Source organism: Ziziphus jujuba, chromosome 1 (assembly GCF_031755915.1).
Source record: "Ziziphus jujuba cultivar Dongzao chromosome 1, ASM3175591v1".
Taxonomy (NCBI): Eukaryota; Viridiplantae; Streptophyta; class Magnoliopsida; order Rosales; family Rhamnaceae; genus Ziziphus; species Ziziphus jujuba.
Genome location: NC_083379.1, coordinates 40,952,297 through 40,967,564, shown reverse-complemented (window position 1 = coordinate 40,967,564; position 15,268 = coordinate 40,952,297). Strand labels below are relative to the sequence as shown.

Sequence of the window (15,268 nt, the reverse complement as noted above, 5' to 3'; positions counted from 1 at the left end):
AAATACTTTGTGTGAACCAATTAAGAAGAAAAACTAAGCTTCACCAAAATAATTTTCCCATTGATCAAACGCTTGTACTTTTTATTTTTGGCAAATATCGAACACTTGTACTTGCTACGAAACAATGGAATAATAAAGTAGTAGATTCAATGAAGCTTTTACTCTATGTACCATTATGAAACTACATAGTTCTGATTTGTTGTTTGTTGCTAAGTAATTTCCTTCAACGAATCCGAAGCTGGTGCACCCAGACTAGACAGAAACCTGATGAGAGTAAAATACAAGACCGGTTTCATGAAGCCGCAGTTCTAAGAAGCCAGATTTATGACGAAAATTCCAAAAGCCAGAAGAACAACTCCTATGTAAAAGTTGTCATCAACCGAGAAAACAAGCCTAAAGCTAGTACCAAACCCCATTATTTTTCTCGCAGGTTTTCATCCATGCACTAATATAATTATATGATATATAAAATAGGTGACTCAACTAATATTCCTACCCTACTTTGAATTGAATTTAGTTTGGGCAGTTTAATCATCTTGCGCAATGCGAGTTGGACCAGGAATCTACTCTTTCTCTTGCAAATCTACCAGATTGAATTTTATATTAAAGTAAAATTACTTATTTCCTGAATAAATAAGGTAATTTGTTTAGCAAGTAGTAATCTTATAAATGTTATAAGAGGATAATTTTTCTTTTTCTCTGTTACAATTATATTCACATGAATTTTAAAGCGAAAGAAATGGTAAATTTAGATTTGGAAAATTCAGCATTAATAAACAGATATTACAACTATCTTCTTCATTAAGCAGTACATCAGCAGTAGATGTCCATTTGGGAAATAAAAATATTATATATATATATATATATATATTACAACCACCCCCTTTCTTTTTTTTTTTTCCCCCCTTCTTCTTTCCTAAAACACGGGGATTTCTTCCACTGATACATTCCTCACTCACTCCCCCACCTACCCAAATTATAAAAATTAAAAATTTAAAAAAAGGGGGACAAAAATTGAAGTTTCCCACCTGTAACGATCTGCCTACACTAGTATGTCCTACACTTAGATCTAATATTTGTCCTCTCTCTCTCTCTCTCTCTCTCTCTCTCCCATTTTTTTTTACTCCTAATTTTTCAAGCATTAATGCTATTCAAGTGTAATGAACACAGCTTTCATCCCAATGGCCGAACAAATTAACAATTTCTCATGCAGGACACGGGGGAGAAATAAGTAGCCTTCTTGTCAGAGAGCCAAATAACAAAACTAATGAGCAAAACTGAATCATAGAGGCCGAGAAGCTGTTAATCCTTGAGGATATCCATTTGTCACTTTCTGCGGTTTCTTCTTGAAATTGCTAATGCTGCAATGTGGACATATGTATTCAAGCCCGTCTGTTTTCGCGTAATCCTACAAGTTCCAAACAGATTATAATTAGAATAACAATAGCTTAAAGCAGAGTCTAATTTATTTACCATGATCATTGTATTGATATTAACGTTTATCACAATGATGAATCCCCAGATCATAGGTTACGAAACAACTCCCATGTACAAAAGCCATGTATTGCCAAGTTTGCAACTCTTAAGAGCATAATCAAGTAGTGAGATTATACCTTAAATGCACCAAGACCCTGCCTTCTGTCACAGCCAAAGTGCGCCCACTCACCGCATATGCCACAATTTACCCAATCTCCTGCTGCACTACTGTAGAATGGAAGCCAATACCATTCTAAGCAAAGATAATTATTTACTATTTGAGAATGAAAAGTAGATCAAATGCAAACCTGTGACACAGTAAGCAACATTCTCCATCTACATCATCATGAGCCAATTCATACTCCAGAAGGTATGTCTCGTAATGTCTTTTCAGTGTATTTCCAACACCCTGAGAGAAGAAGAATCAATATTTACCAGGTCATCTTGTTCCCACTCTCCATTCCATTACCATCTGAGCCAAGGCCCAGAGTAGTCTTTGCTAACTTATAGTAACTGTCATAGCTTAATAAAAAAGTGATAACAAAGCAATGGTACAAGACATACGGTCATCCTATTGGTCATGGTATAATTGCGCATCTTCGAGAAGATCTGTCCTTTCCAGTTGATGCCATTACCAACATGAAAGCCACCTCTGGTAACCACCTGAAAACACCCTAATTTCTTCAGCTACGAAAGATTTTACTGTTATCATGTTGGGAGTTACTCTGAGTTATAACCCAAGAATGTAAAACCTAGATTCTGACTTAAGTCCTACCTCTTTGTACAAGTTGTAGAGGTCCAGACGCTTTCCATTGAGTATGGCATCGGGGAACTCAGCAGGCCCACTTTGAGGAATGAGTCTGTTATGTCCCCTGAGGATTAGGAACTGCATCACATCCTTCAAAAACTCCTCCTGGAAGCAAGAATTGGTTATTAGAGAAACATGACAATGGAACCAATCTTATTCTGAACTTTGCGTTTTTATTATTATTATTTTTCTTTTATGCAAACTGAGCCTCGGCTCAGCTTGTAAAGGGGCAAGATAAAGTAATCTTCGGTTCACATCTTTCATATTCAGATATCGTTTCATTACAACTCTTGTTCAGTAGGTTATTGGCTTCAATCATAAACTATAGGATTCTGATATTTATCTTTGATGTTTGCTAAACTTGCACTGATAAGGCAATTGAAGGGAGATTTTTATAAGGCAGAAACTAAGTTGATCAAACTTCTATATTAAATTCCATTAACATTTCCAAATGAACTGTTGATCACATAAATACGATTTTAGAGCTATATATTCTAAAGATTGCTATAGAAACATTGGTTCATCTTATTATGTGTCAAATCTCCATAAGTGTGTTAAGTTATGTGAAGAAATAAATTTTAGCAAGCTAGAAGGCGCCACAAGACGAGGCGACTTCCATCCAAGGGGCCAAAAAAAAAAAAAAAACTAAAGAAGTATGAAGTCCAAAGAACAAGCCATGATCATGATCAGAGAGAGAAGATTAAAAAAAAAAAAAAGTTAACTTCACCATCAATTCAATCACTTATTTACCAAAAAACATATTAATTCAATCACTCTAATTTGATTGTAAAAAATAGTTTGTAATAAAATATTCAAATTGAGGTACCAAAAAACATATTAATTCAATCACTCTAATTTGATTGTAAAAAATAGTTTGTAATAAAATATTCAAATTGAGGTTGGCCCCTTTAAAACATAATTCAATAATTACGACCAGATCTAAATGTTTGAGCAGCAGAACACAACTAACCTCTGAGCAAGCACTTATTGGGCTTCTACCACAACCATGTTTCTTCAGAGGAAGAGGATTCAAGGAAATAATCTGTTTAGCCTGTGAAGAGCTTGAAAATGATTTTCGTTGGGTGGTTGGAGTTAATCCTACAATGTTGAGCTTTGTGGGAGGAACAACTGGCAAATTAGCCTTAACTTGTCCTCCATCATGCCCATCTGCCTCAGAAATTCCAGAGAAAGGTGTCATTTTAGGGCGACGAACATGAGGAATGGGCCTCATTGGAGCAACTTTCAATCTCTGCCGGGCTGGCAGCAAGGGCAGGCTAACCCCATTCACTGCTCCAGTCTCCTTGGCTTCTTCATCTGATCTAGAAGCAGCTTGCTTTGGAAACCCATGACTATCATGAGCACCCAAGTTTATATCTTGGCATGGTTGAGACCTCTTTCTACTAGGAGCAGGAGGTCTCAACCATGAAGGGGGACTGCTAAAAGCCAAGTCGGTGGAAAAGATATCTTTCCCCTGACTAGAACAGAAGAAAAGTAGTCGCTCTGCATCATCTTTCTCAAAAGAAGCAACAGGTAATCCCTGAATGCTGGCAATGCCCAATGCAACTAAACTGCGGAAAGATACATCAGGTGCTAGCTGCCTCAAAATCTGAAAATGCAGCCATACCAACCACAATAATTAAACACCTTGTTTGTACACACTTAAACTCAGGATCATCTACTCATCAGAGAAAGTAATCAAAAACCTGTGAAGCCCATGCAGGAACCTTCATGCAGACTTCAAACACTGTCGCCCCACAAGCAATTGAAGCAGATTTCCGAGGTTCAGATAAAGGAAGTTTGTTACCCTCACTACTGGGAAATGAACGTACGAGTTGACTCTTTTCAATAATTTCATTCTTTATATTATTCTCCAGGAGCTGCATACAAGCAAGTTACAAAGGTAATAAGAATCAAACAGCTTCAATGGTACAATCTTTTCATATAGAACTCTTCATGGTTACCTGATCATCAAAGCAAGTTTGTGCACTACCAGACACTAGAAGTGAGATGTGTGCACTACTACAAGTTGTTACATCACAACGCATGGTCACAACACCACGAGAAAATGTCCCTGCCTGAAGAGGTGGTGGGGGAGCACTGCCATTGCAAAGAGATTGATAGATCAGTAACTATGCATCAAAAGCATAATGACACATTGACACTCAAAACACGTTGTCTTTACTCATTTTTTTAAAAGCCACATACTTTCCCAAGATGCAAGGTACGGTTCAAAGCAATTAGTCAAAAACCAATTATCACTAAATGAATAATAAATGTCCGAATAGGGAAACAATACAATAATATCCAACACTTCCAAGCAGCAACTTACCTGAATTTTCCATGGAGCTTCCCCCCACGCATCTGAAACAACATTTAAAAAGTATGAAACTTGAATTTCAACCACTTTGTATCAAGAAAATACTACAGGATGCAAGTAAACAAGTTCTAAAAGCTAAAGCTAGTCCTAAATACTAAACCAATATCATGGTTAGAGAAAGGAACTAAAGATAATTCTAAATAATAAACCAACTACTTGACATCATAGAATGTATTTCATAATACAGAAGTTACAAGAAAACAACCATCTTTGCCAAATAGAGGAATAACAGAAATCCACATAAACAAATTACGGGCATAAAACCAAGTATCTTACTTACCTCAATGTTCAAAAGGGCATTGAGGCCATCTTCCAAAGGTTCCAATACGGAAGCATCCTGAACCGAAGCAATTAAGCTGATCATGTATCCAATGAAAAATACAGTGTATCTAGGGATGGGTGATAGGTTTGTGTCCTGGTAACGGACAGTGCATGTGTTACTCATAAAGATGAATAATTTGATAACTGTACAGTGCGGATGTCTAAGCTTACCATAGTGCATGGCACTCCACAAACAAGAAACCTCAAGCTCACATCATCATCGTGTATCTTTATAGCAGGGAGAGTACCCAAAGAGCCATCGTCATCTTCTTCCATCTCTACCTCGGGGGGATCAACATTGATTTTTAAAGGTTCTCCAAGAAGACATGGTCCCAGATCACCACTAAGTTTATGACTCTTAGTAGGAAGTACATGGTTGTTTCGTACACAATAAAGCCTAAAGGAAGCATATGCAAGTTGGAAAGCATCCCATGTATGAGTTGATGAACTGCAATTGACAAAAGAGAAAAAAATTGAGAACTGCAATCCTCGAATCACTTCAGTGCTTCTATCAACATGAAAGCATTCGATGCCTAAACATTTATGATGCAAATTGCATGGATAACATTCATCACCAAATTAACAATCCAAAAAAGGGCATCAAACATTCACTTAATTTCACCTCTTCAATATTTATATATATACACAAAAATTTATCCAAGACGGCAATCCTATCCTTAACCTATTTAAGAAGTTCCACGACCATGAGAATATACCTCTGTACCACTGATAGTAATGCGTGTCGAAAATGGCAAGCAGCATAACAAGAAAAAGCATTCTTCCAATATATCACATAGGGAACTCCCTGCATAGATGAAGCATCCCAACTCAATAAAACTAAAAACATACAAAACCATCAGTGCCATGCAAGCTCACATACTGCACTCTTAAAACCACACATTATTTCTTTATTCATTTATTGGTAGTGAGCTCCTGAAATGCATGTTTAAAAACTAGAGAAAATCACCTTAGCATGAACTGCCTCTGCAATTTTGTCACCATTAGGTATCTCCAAATAAACCTGATAACATATGACACATATGGAATCAAATACAATGTGCTATAAACTTGTCACAACGACACTAAAGCAGCTAAAAGCATGATAAGAAACAGAATGGACGATGAATAGCAGAGTTTGATATGCCTTGGAACATGCAACACATCATTGATTTTCATAGCTTTTCACACCTTACAAGCATTTTACTGTGTCACTACTAATCAAGTTCATTAATGTGTTAAATAACCCATTCATCATTTTTTCCAGCAAGAAAGAATTTATAAGAGATTCACATTTGACTCTGCTTTTTTCTGTAATTAATTAAGATAAAGGAGAAGAATTCACTAATGACATTTTCTGTACACATGCACTTTCTTCCACACCCTTATTACCCTTCTGTCTTTTAAGAAATTAAATTACAGAATTGAAGCATCATATTCTTTTCAGAGCATTATTGTTCAATTCCAGACTAAAAATTAATATCACACATGAATAAACACTTCATAATTAGGAACCTTGTAATTTTGTGTATAATTATGGATTGTAAACCAGTGCTGTTGAGAAACACCTATAGTCAGTCAAATATTCCCAGCATCAGGCTGACACTCTAAATTAATACACCAGTAGTTTATCACAATTCATGCACAAATTGAGCATCAAGTTCTCACTGTCAGCATTGTGTGGATGAAAGAACTAAAATACAAGGGAGGCATGAGGTGGACATGCATTCTACCAGCATGTCCACATTATGATGCAAGTGTTACATATAAGCGAGCAATGAACTGACTTCATGCCGTATACAAAAATATTCTTTAATCTCCAAAACGAAACAGACTTTACAAGCCCAAAAGAAATATATTACATACAGTTGTTGGAAATATGGTATGAAAAAGCTCAGATACAGCCTCAGGAGTAGACAGGACAACATCTCCCCATACAAGAGGCCCAACTTCATCATTCTCAAGCTTCTCTCCCTGCAAGTATACCAGATTTGGTTTATATGATTCAAGGAGCTTAGAGAACTCCTCTTTGCTTGGATTGATCAGAGTCTGGACCTGCATTCCATGAGCCAATATTAGCAAGTAAACTTAATACAAGATTTTAGCTTGGAAATCGAGAAGAACAACATACACTAAAATAATGTATTTGGAATGCATTCATCGTTGATAATGACAATTTAATAGGTTGAATTCTCACCTCCAAACGCCCTGAAGAGATCAACTCTGGAAAGGGGTATATAGGCTGATCTTCTAGTACATCCTTCTTATGTTTAGATTCAGAAATTTTCCCACAAGTGACTGCAAGAAGAGTACAAGCTTGTTTCGAAGCTCCCTGAGAATTAAACATTTATTCTGTGCAGATGCCGAGAGAAAGAGCAACAAACTTCCCTGGCTATTAAAAGCCGCTTAAGCTCCTCAGAAAAGAATTAGAATCCAAAAACCATCATGTTCACTAGATTACAACCCTGAAGGCACTTTATATCCTAAAGAAATTTGAACATATAATTTCACCTTATTTCTAGCATTCAAAGAAGGAGAACCAAATCTGCAAAATAGGAGATCAAAACATCCCCCAAAACGACGACACAAAGCAGAACCTAGAAATCTCACAACCAAAACCTTTGCCGCCTAGCCTGCATCCACCCTAATAGCAAAGGCCCTAGCAAATCGATCCAGGACCCAACAAATCAAACCCTATCTCATAAGGAAGAACTTACCACGGACCATATAACAGCAACATTAACCCCCTTTCGCAACCTCAAGATACCAAAATTGCAAAAAAGCCCTCGAATTTGAGTCACAAATGCGTTTAGAATTGAAAAAGCACACTGACCCAGATGAGAAAACCCAAGAAAATCAACGAATCCGGCAAGAAAACAAGTGAAATTTCGCCTCCTTAAGAGGGAAAAATTACAAAAAGAACCAAAAAAATAAAAAACTGACAGACCCAGATGAGGAAATAGAGGTACTTCAACTGCACAGAAGAGGAAATCAAGAAATATCGACGACCCAAGCGTGTTCGTAGCTTCTATGATCATAAAACGGGAAAAGTAAAGTATAGAAAGCAAAGCCCTAGCCCTTAAAAATCAAATCCCGGAGAAGAAAAAAAAAAAAAAATTCTTTAAAAAGAATCTACTTCTAATATGTAGTATAAATTATCTAGCTCTCTGTCTAAAAGCAAAATAAAATACACAAAATCAAAATTTCCACAGTCACCAAAATTAATTAGATTTAACTTAAACTAACATAAATGAGGTGGGGTGTCAGGAAATTTTACATTCCAGCATATCCAACCCCAGGTCAAACATTACGAAAACATTGAAACAAAATTAAAAAACAAAAAAAAAAAAAAAAGAAAAGAAAACTCTTTTTCTTTTATTTTTTTTTTGACGAACTGATAAAAAAGTAACATTGCTGTGATGGGTGACAGAACAAACAAAACACCCCAAAAAATATGTTGCGTAGTGTTACATGTATATAATAAAAACAAAGTTTATTTATTTTCCAAGAAATTTTTGAACCGAACCCAAATAGTAGGTTTCCAAAATCCCATAAAGATAATTTAGACTTTTCGGATAGTTCCCCACAAGATTCGGAATTTCTGAAGGTAACATCGTTTTTTTTTCTTTTTTCTTGTTCTCGTGCTCCATAACATAATCAAAATCCAACCCCCCACACCCCCAAAAGCTTTTTACCCGTTTCCTTATTCTATTTCTTTTTCTTTTTTTTCTTTTTTCTTATAAGTTCTTTATGATTGGTTGAGTTTAAAATTCTTCGTCTTTCTCGAAGCTGATTGGGCGTATGAGGTTGAGACCTGAGACCCTGTTCCCCTTTCTCCCAGAGCCTCAAGCTGAAGCTCTTTCATTCCCAGTCTTCAATCATCACCCTCTCTCTCTCTCTCTCTCTCTCTCTCTCTCTCTCTTCTCTTCTCTTTCTCCCATTTTTGCACGTGGATAACAGAAAAACCAGATACAATCTAATCATTCGCGTGGAATTGAAGTAAGAATTTAGATTCAGTATCACCGTATAAAGAAGACTTTTTTGTTTTTTTTTTAATTAGCAACCCAAAGAAACAGTGCCATGTGATTATAGTATATATCAGAATGTTCTTTTTGCAACCTGGGTTAATCGTATATGATGGTCTGAATATGAGATCTCCAACAATAGCATGGAAACAAAAAAAAAAAAAAAAAAACAACTTTTACTGGTAAGCAACAAATTACATGATGCTGGGTAAAAATCAAAACTTGAATATTTTGGAATCTTGTTAGTGTCTGATGCTAAAATAATTCGACAGAGCTTTAGTTTGAAATTGCTGAAGCTGCATTGTTAACTTGAGGACAAGTTGGAGTTCTATTTACTTGGAGAAGATCAAACCAGTTAGAGCCTAACTATGTTGGCTATTGGACACACACCAAACACTTTTACGTATGTAAAAGATGTATAAAGGTGTGTGCCTTTTCACTTTTTTATAAACATGGAGTACTGTACCATCCAAAGAGGTGTGAATGTTCCAATTTTATAAAACTTTTATATATATAACAATTTTTTTCTTTTTAGTAATACTGATAATTTAGTCAGTTTTAAAAGTCAAAACGAATTGATGGGTATTTATTTTTTTGTGGATGTCTGACTCATATCGTCCGACCTAATATATGGCACTAAATTTGTAGAAATCTTTTTACTTTTTTGGTTTTTTTTAGGGAAGCCAAGTTGTATAATACCCAAAAAAAATATAAAATAAAATAAAAGATTGAGAAAGCCACTTTTCCTATTTCTTCCATCTATAATTCGGATAATTTCATTATCATTACTTACTTGATGGTGACTGATATTTAAACCCAGATGTTGTCGCTTAATTCCAGCTTAGTTCGTTTTAAGCGAGCTTATTTAATGAAGAAAGAATAAGGCAAATTAGTTAAGCAACCCACATAATATTAATCAAAGATTAAATCTAATCATATTCAATATTAAGTTAAAAAAATAGAATAGTTGTGGCAAATTGATGCTTGAAACAATTAATAAGTTGATCCAGACATTGGAAGGAGCTAGCAGGGAAGCTGGCGCTATCCTTGTGCTGTATTTTGTACATACATATATATATATATGTATATAATGTGTTTTATAGTCGTACAGGAAATTAGACTTGAGAAGCCAAAAGTAAGAAGAATGGTTTTCCTTGTGAAATGATTCTATATTTCTCAATAATGACAGTATGCATCAATACCACTAACATATTACAAGAAGTCTAGATAGAGACTCCAGAAAGATAATACATAAAATATGACTTTGCAATACAGCTAAGACAGATGAATATACATCACACCAATCTTATCATAATTTATGATTTGAACCTTAGGATAACTAACATAGGCTAACAATTGGGAATTAGAAAGAGCTGATTTGAACTGAATATGAAGACAAACACCATTGTGGTGTTACTGGACAGCTAGTTGTCCACATCGAGGGCCAGATGTAGCAAAAATATCTAAAGGAAGAGGGCATCTGCTACTAATTTATTGCTGCCTCTACAAAAAGACTAGTGTTTTGTATATGTGGTATGAGCATTTTAGCGACAAACCAAGAGGGGTATCAAAAGGCCATCTGCCGAATCATCTTCTCTGAGATTGGAAAGGAAGCAAAACCACTGTCCAAAGTGGAAGAGAATAACTCAATATTGCTCACAGCTCGATTCAAGCTCTCATCCACTCATCCAATTAATTCCCTTTGTATACAAAAACATATTGGCTACAATGAAGAAAAACCAAACCCAAAGAATCTATATAATCACGGCCATTTGGTAGAGAGATGGCTCTCTCTGCGGGCATAAAAGTTGTGACAAGTGTCTAATGAATTGGTATTGTATGAACCAATATAAGCGTTTTTTTTTTTTTTTTTGGTGAATAGAATCAAAATAAGTGTTGGTAAATGTCAAATCAATTACTTATATATTTTAAGAAAGGTGGAATAATCAAATGAATCTTTATATATAAAGTATACTGCACGCTCTAAAGTTGGATCTAACAAACATGATTAAACCCATTAGAAATTGGAACTCCAAATTAATGGCAAAACAACCAATCGTATGTAGATGATCTAGATGGGTGTGTTCGAACAATCTAGAAAAAAAAAAAAAAAAAAAAAAAAAACCAGTTTTTTTTTTATTTGGGTTTTTTTTTTTTTTTTTTTTTTTTTCTTTGGTTCCATTTGCTACATGGGGATTGTATTGATTTTAATAGTAGTGAAGTAGATCGATGCAGTTGAGATATATATTCAATATGTTATCCCATAACCTTAGAGTTCTAAAAATATATGAATTTCTTTGCTCTAATTCGAAATATTAGCTGGTATTATCAGATTAGATTTATAGATCCTCTCAATGCGAAAATGATCAAAGAAGTTAACCACATCCACAACATTATTATCTCCAATATTAACCAGTACCAGGGTTGAGGGATCATATATATATATATATATATATAAAATTAAGACCGCTGCTGCCCTATATATTCATCTACAGGATAACGCTGCCGATTCCAAAACCAAATATTGATGAACTGGCAATATTTGCAAAATATCTCAACTGCATCGTCACTATACAGCATCCACAGAACTAAATTTTGTTCTATCAGATATAACATATAGATATATTTAATTTATAGTCCCTTTTGTGACAGGAATTGATGAAGAGAGAAAGCGATGGGCTAAGATATTATAAAGGGTGATGGAAATAAGTACTTGTCTTAGAGCTGAAAGGGGAACAAATTTAGACTCTTTCCAACACTCAAAAAAATCTCATCTTTATCTACATATCTATCTAATTGTTTTGCTCCGTCTACGATGTTTACCACAAATATATAATAATATGTTATTATTAATTAGCTCATCCTCTTCATTAGACAAAAGACAATATCTTTATCAAAATCTTATTCTGCTGGACATTGTGTACCGTATAATTCCCGGAAAAAAAGAACATTGATATTGCAGGTGCCCTTTTACCAGTAATAGGATGCAAACGCCCATCATAAGCTAAGTTGGACCATGTTATCCGGTAGAAATGAACAATATCAATATACATGTATATATATATATATAAATTATCAACTATGAGAGAGAGAGTATTGGTTGATTCCTTTGACGAGGGATAATTGGCTTATGTCTATGATTAATCATGTCCTGTAGTAGAGTGCGAGTCTCATTGTTCCTTCCACTACTAGTTTTGTAACAATTCCTGCAAGATGCTATCATTTTCTTTGTTGAAGCCTCTAATTCTTTCATTTCATCCATCAATATCTGCCTGTCCCTGCACTCTACGCTGCAAAAGCCCTGATCACCCCTGCAAAATAAAAATTCATCAAATGTTAATTCAAGTCAATCAATCAAGATCTCTAAATTAATAGTAATTATTATATATATATATATATAGAAACACAACACCCTTATATATATTATAACTATATGTACCTGTACATATAGACCTCCTTATCAAGACTTAATCCCACGTTGCAAAGATTACAGGTTTTGAGAAAACAGTAGTCATCGATGGAAGATGATGTTGTTGTGTGTTGGTGGTGTCTTGGTCTCACTGCAGATTTGACAACAATATTGGACTTTCCGTTTGAGATCTGCACGAGGATTCGCAACCCAACAGCCACCGAGCTCTTCATTGAGCTATCATGACTCTGTTTATCATCATGTTGCTCTTCCATCTTGAAGGGGATCTTGAATCTCGAAAGCATTGCTTAGCTAGCTTATTGGAAAAAATTTTGGAAGACTCAAGAGAGATATTGTAGATTAAGAGCCAGAGAAAAAGAAGAAGAAGAAGAAGAAGAAGAAGAAAGAGGGCATATAATAGATGAGAAGTGAAGGAGTGATGGGTATTTAAAAGCACTTGGTCCGCACAAGACAATAAAGAAATTGACATGTTTTAGTTACAGGAAGCAAAAAAATAAAATAAAATTTGCAAACAAACCCACATGTTTTACCATTTTCTTTCTCCTGCAAATACATAATATATATATATATATATATTTTTTTTTTTTGGGTAATAATACATATTTTTTTTCCCTTTTTTTATTTTTTTACCGCGTTTGAGTTAAAGCACACCTAAAAATTAGTAAAAAAGAAAAAGTGGGTTGATGTGTACATCATATTCTCATAGCCTTTTGTTTGTTTTGCCCCACCAACAGGCTTTTGTCTGATCCATCATGGAAAACGTGATGGTAATGAAATAAAGTATGTGGAGCCTCATCCCCTTCTATTTGTTAATTGATTATTTTCCCTCGTGTTTCTCTAATATATTAATTATATTAGTGACAAATAATAGAGCATAAATAGCTGGCGTATAACGCTTTAATATATAATTAATTAGTGATACGATATGGCCTGCTTTCTGCTGCAAAAAAATCCTGCAAAGATATGCTATAAAAATGATAATACGAATTCTGTCCAATAATATATGTAATATTAATTTTACTTGATTTGAGATTATCGGACTAAAACGTGTTTTATGAATGAATATATGTATATTTTTATTTGATAATTAATTACATTTTTACAGCCTAATTTTCATTCCTCGGACGTTGGCTTGGGCCAACATATATGGTTATGAGTGAGCGAGAAAGAAACAGCTGTGAGATTTCAATTCTGGATTTTGACAATTTTTTTAATAAAATTAAGCAATTTTCTGAGCATAACTTTTAGTTTTTTCGAGGAATGCCAGAAAAAATACTAAAATTCTTTGTTAAAGTTCTACATGTATGTCTTTTGATAAAAGAATAGTATTTTGATAAAATTACTAAAGATTTGCTTTTAGGGGATGAATTTATAAATAAAATCTTACTATTTATATGGGTGATATATCGTTAATTTATGTATCAAATTTCAATTGGAATTAATTATATTATTTTTATATTAAAATTTAAAAAATAATATTTTTAGTAGTGACCATTTAAATTACCATATATAACATATAAATCATACTGTTAATTGTTCAATAAATGGCATTTTTCTTATAAATATGTTCAATTTGTTATTGTTTAGATCCAAATCTCACATCATGGACATTTTTACGAAGAACAATCTCATCTCCCTTATTACCTTTTTAAATTACTTTAAATATTAAAATCTAAATATACATTAACGGTTCGTATAAAATTCTCTTTGCTATCTTAGACTTTTAATTTTTTAAATTTATATGAATTTCAAATATATTTTTAAAGTAATTCAAAATAATAAAAATAATAAATGAAGAGTTAACTTTAAATTTGGTACATAAGTATATCAATATATATTATAAAGGTCATTATCAGTAGTCTTGTCCATTTATTTATTTTGCTTGAAATTGTCAGTAGGCGTAGGTGAATAGCATGTGCGTAAATTTCCAGTTTAATTATTTATAATATAATAAAAAAAATTTCCAGTTTAATTTTTCTAAACGAATATGGATATAGGATTTTGTCCATATATATTAATAAATAATAAAACATTATTTGTCTCCGTGTTGATGCGAACGTTAATAATTCATATAACAAAAATTGGATTGCAATTGGAATTTGTTTATTGTGCATATGTATAGATTAGTTTTCCTTATTCTGTTTTTGTTCTTCTTCTTCTTTTTTTTTTTTTTTTTTTTTTTTTCAAATCTTGTTCCTCTATTTCCTATAACATACGGATATGAGTCATTATCTCTTGGTTGATGCTAATTATCCCAAAAAGGAGTAATTAATCAAATGTAAAACTATTTACAGGCAAAGATATATATATATATATATAATGGAATAAAATGAAGGTAGCTAACAATAATTGGCATATATAGTGTCTTGGAAAGAATCTTGGTCCTTGATATTCACCATGTGTTGCCGGAGAAAAGTCGGTGAGAGAGCCAAAACAAGACACTTCTTTCAAGAGATCGGTCGGGGCCACGATAGTGGATGTAGTATCGAAGTTGAAGCCCTTGATCGGAACAAGTACATATATATATATATATATATAAATAGTTACAAAATTGCATGATTCTTTTTTTTTTTTATTTTTTTGGTAAATATAAAATTATATGATTCTTGAGTTATGACACATACGTTTTGTTTGGGGAATTTGTTGAAATTAAGTTCGGAATTGGAAGGAGATCATGCGGTCTGGAATCTCTTACTCACAGTCCACAAAGTCTTTTCTCACCAAAAAAAATAAAAAATAAAAAATAAAAATCTCCCAAAACCACTTCATACTCCACTTGGATGATGATCCCACCGCTTTACACTCTCTTCCTCATGTGACTGCCACCCAAAAAC

General features: G+C 33.9%; 2 protein-coding genes across 4 annotated transcripts; both read right to left on the bottom strand.

Moving 5' to 3' along the window:
• Nucleotides 1-747: 747 nt before the first annotated feature.
• On the bottom strand, nucleotides 748-9,074 carry LOC107435388 (AT-rich interactive domain-containing protein 4). 3 transcript variants are annotated; one of them, XM_048474707.2, is made up of 15 exons: nucleotides 7,177-9,074; nucleotides 6,846-7,034; nucleotides 5,950-6,003; nucleotides 5,699-5,787; nucleotides 5,154-5,430; nucleotides 4,942-5,076; nucleotides 4,614-4,645; nucleotides 4,246-4,381; nucleotides 3,988-4,161; nucleotides 3,255-3,890; nucleotides 2,252-2,389; nucleotides 2,041-2,139; nucleotides 1,785-1,885; nucleotides 1,614-1,704; nucleotides 748-1,408 (listed from the first exon to the last, which is right to left on the bottom strand). In XM_048474707.2, exons 1-15 carry the CDS (start codon nucleotides 7,324-7,326, stop codon nucleotides 1,283-1,285), a joined length of 2,427 nt encoding a protein of 808 aa, XP_048330664.1. In that variant the 5' UTR covers nucleotides 7,327-9,074; the 3' UTR covers nucleotides 748-1,282. The 3 variants fall into 3 exon arrangements, with proteins under 3 accessions (XP_048330664.1, XP_015902482.1, XP_048330669.1); XM_016046996.4 differs by having other exon boundaries at nucleotides 4,942-4,998; nucleotides 7,177-9,070; XM_048474712.2 differs by lacking the exon at nucleotides 5,699-5,787 and having other exon boundaries at nucleotides 7,177-7,316.
• A 2,748-nt stretch (nucleotides 9,075-11,822) lies between these two features.
• LOC107434319 (FCS-Like Zinc finger 17) lies at nucleotides 11,823-12,834 on the bottom strand. Its single transcript, XM_016045775.4, has 2 exons — nucleotides 12,444-12,834; nucleotides 11,823-12,315 (listed from the first exon to the last, which is right to left on the bottom strand). Exons 1-2 carry the CDS (start codon nucleotides 12,716-12,718, stop codon nucleotides 12,084-12,086), a joined length of 507 nt encoding a protein of 168 aa, XP_015901261.1. The 5' UTR covers nucleotides 12,719-12,834; the 3' UTR covers nucleotides 11,823-12,083.
• Between the last annotated feature and the right edge of the window lie 2,434 nt (nucleotides 12,835-15,268).

What these genes read in the sequence shown, in the direction of transcription:
- LOC107434319 (XM_016045775.4), bottom strand. Translation starts at nt 12,718, where the DNA reads ATGCTTTCGAGATTCAAGATCCCCTTCAAGATGGAAGAGCAACATGAT. An exon ending in AAGGAGGTCTATATGTACAG is followed by an intron (nt 12,316 to 12,443) that starts GTACATATAGTT and finishes TTTATTTTGCAG; the next exon opens with GGGTGATCAGGGCTTTTGCA.
- LOC107435388 (XM_048474707.2), bottom strand. Translation starts at nt 7,326, where the DNA reads ATGTTTAATTCTCAGGGAGCTTCGAAACAAGCTTGTACTCTTCTTGCA. An exon ending in CAGAGGCAGTTCATGCTAAG is followed by an intron (nt 5,788 to 5,949) that starts GTGATTTTCTCT and finishes TCATCTATGCAG; the next exon opens with GGAGTTCCCTATGTGATATA. An exon ending in AAACTTGCTTTGATGATCAG is followed by an intron (nt 4,162 to 4,245) that starts GTAACCATGAAG and finishes GCTTGTATGCAG; the next exon opens with CTCCTGGAGAATAATATAAA.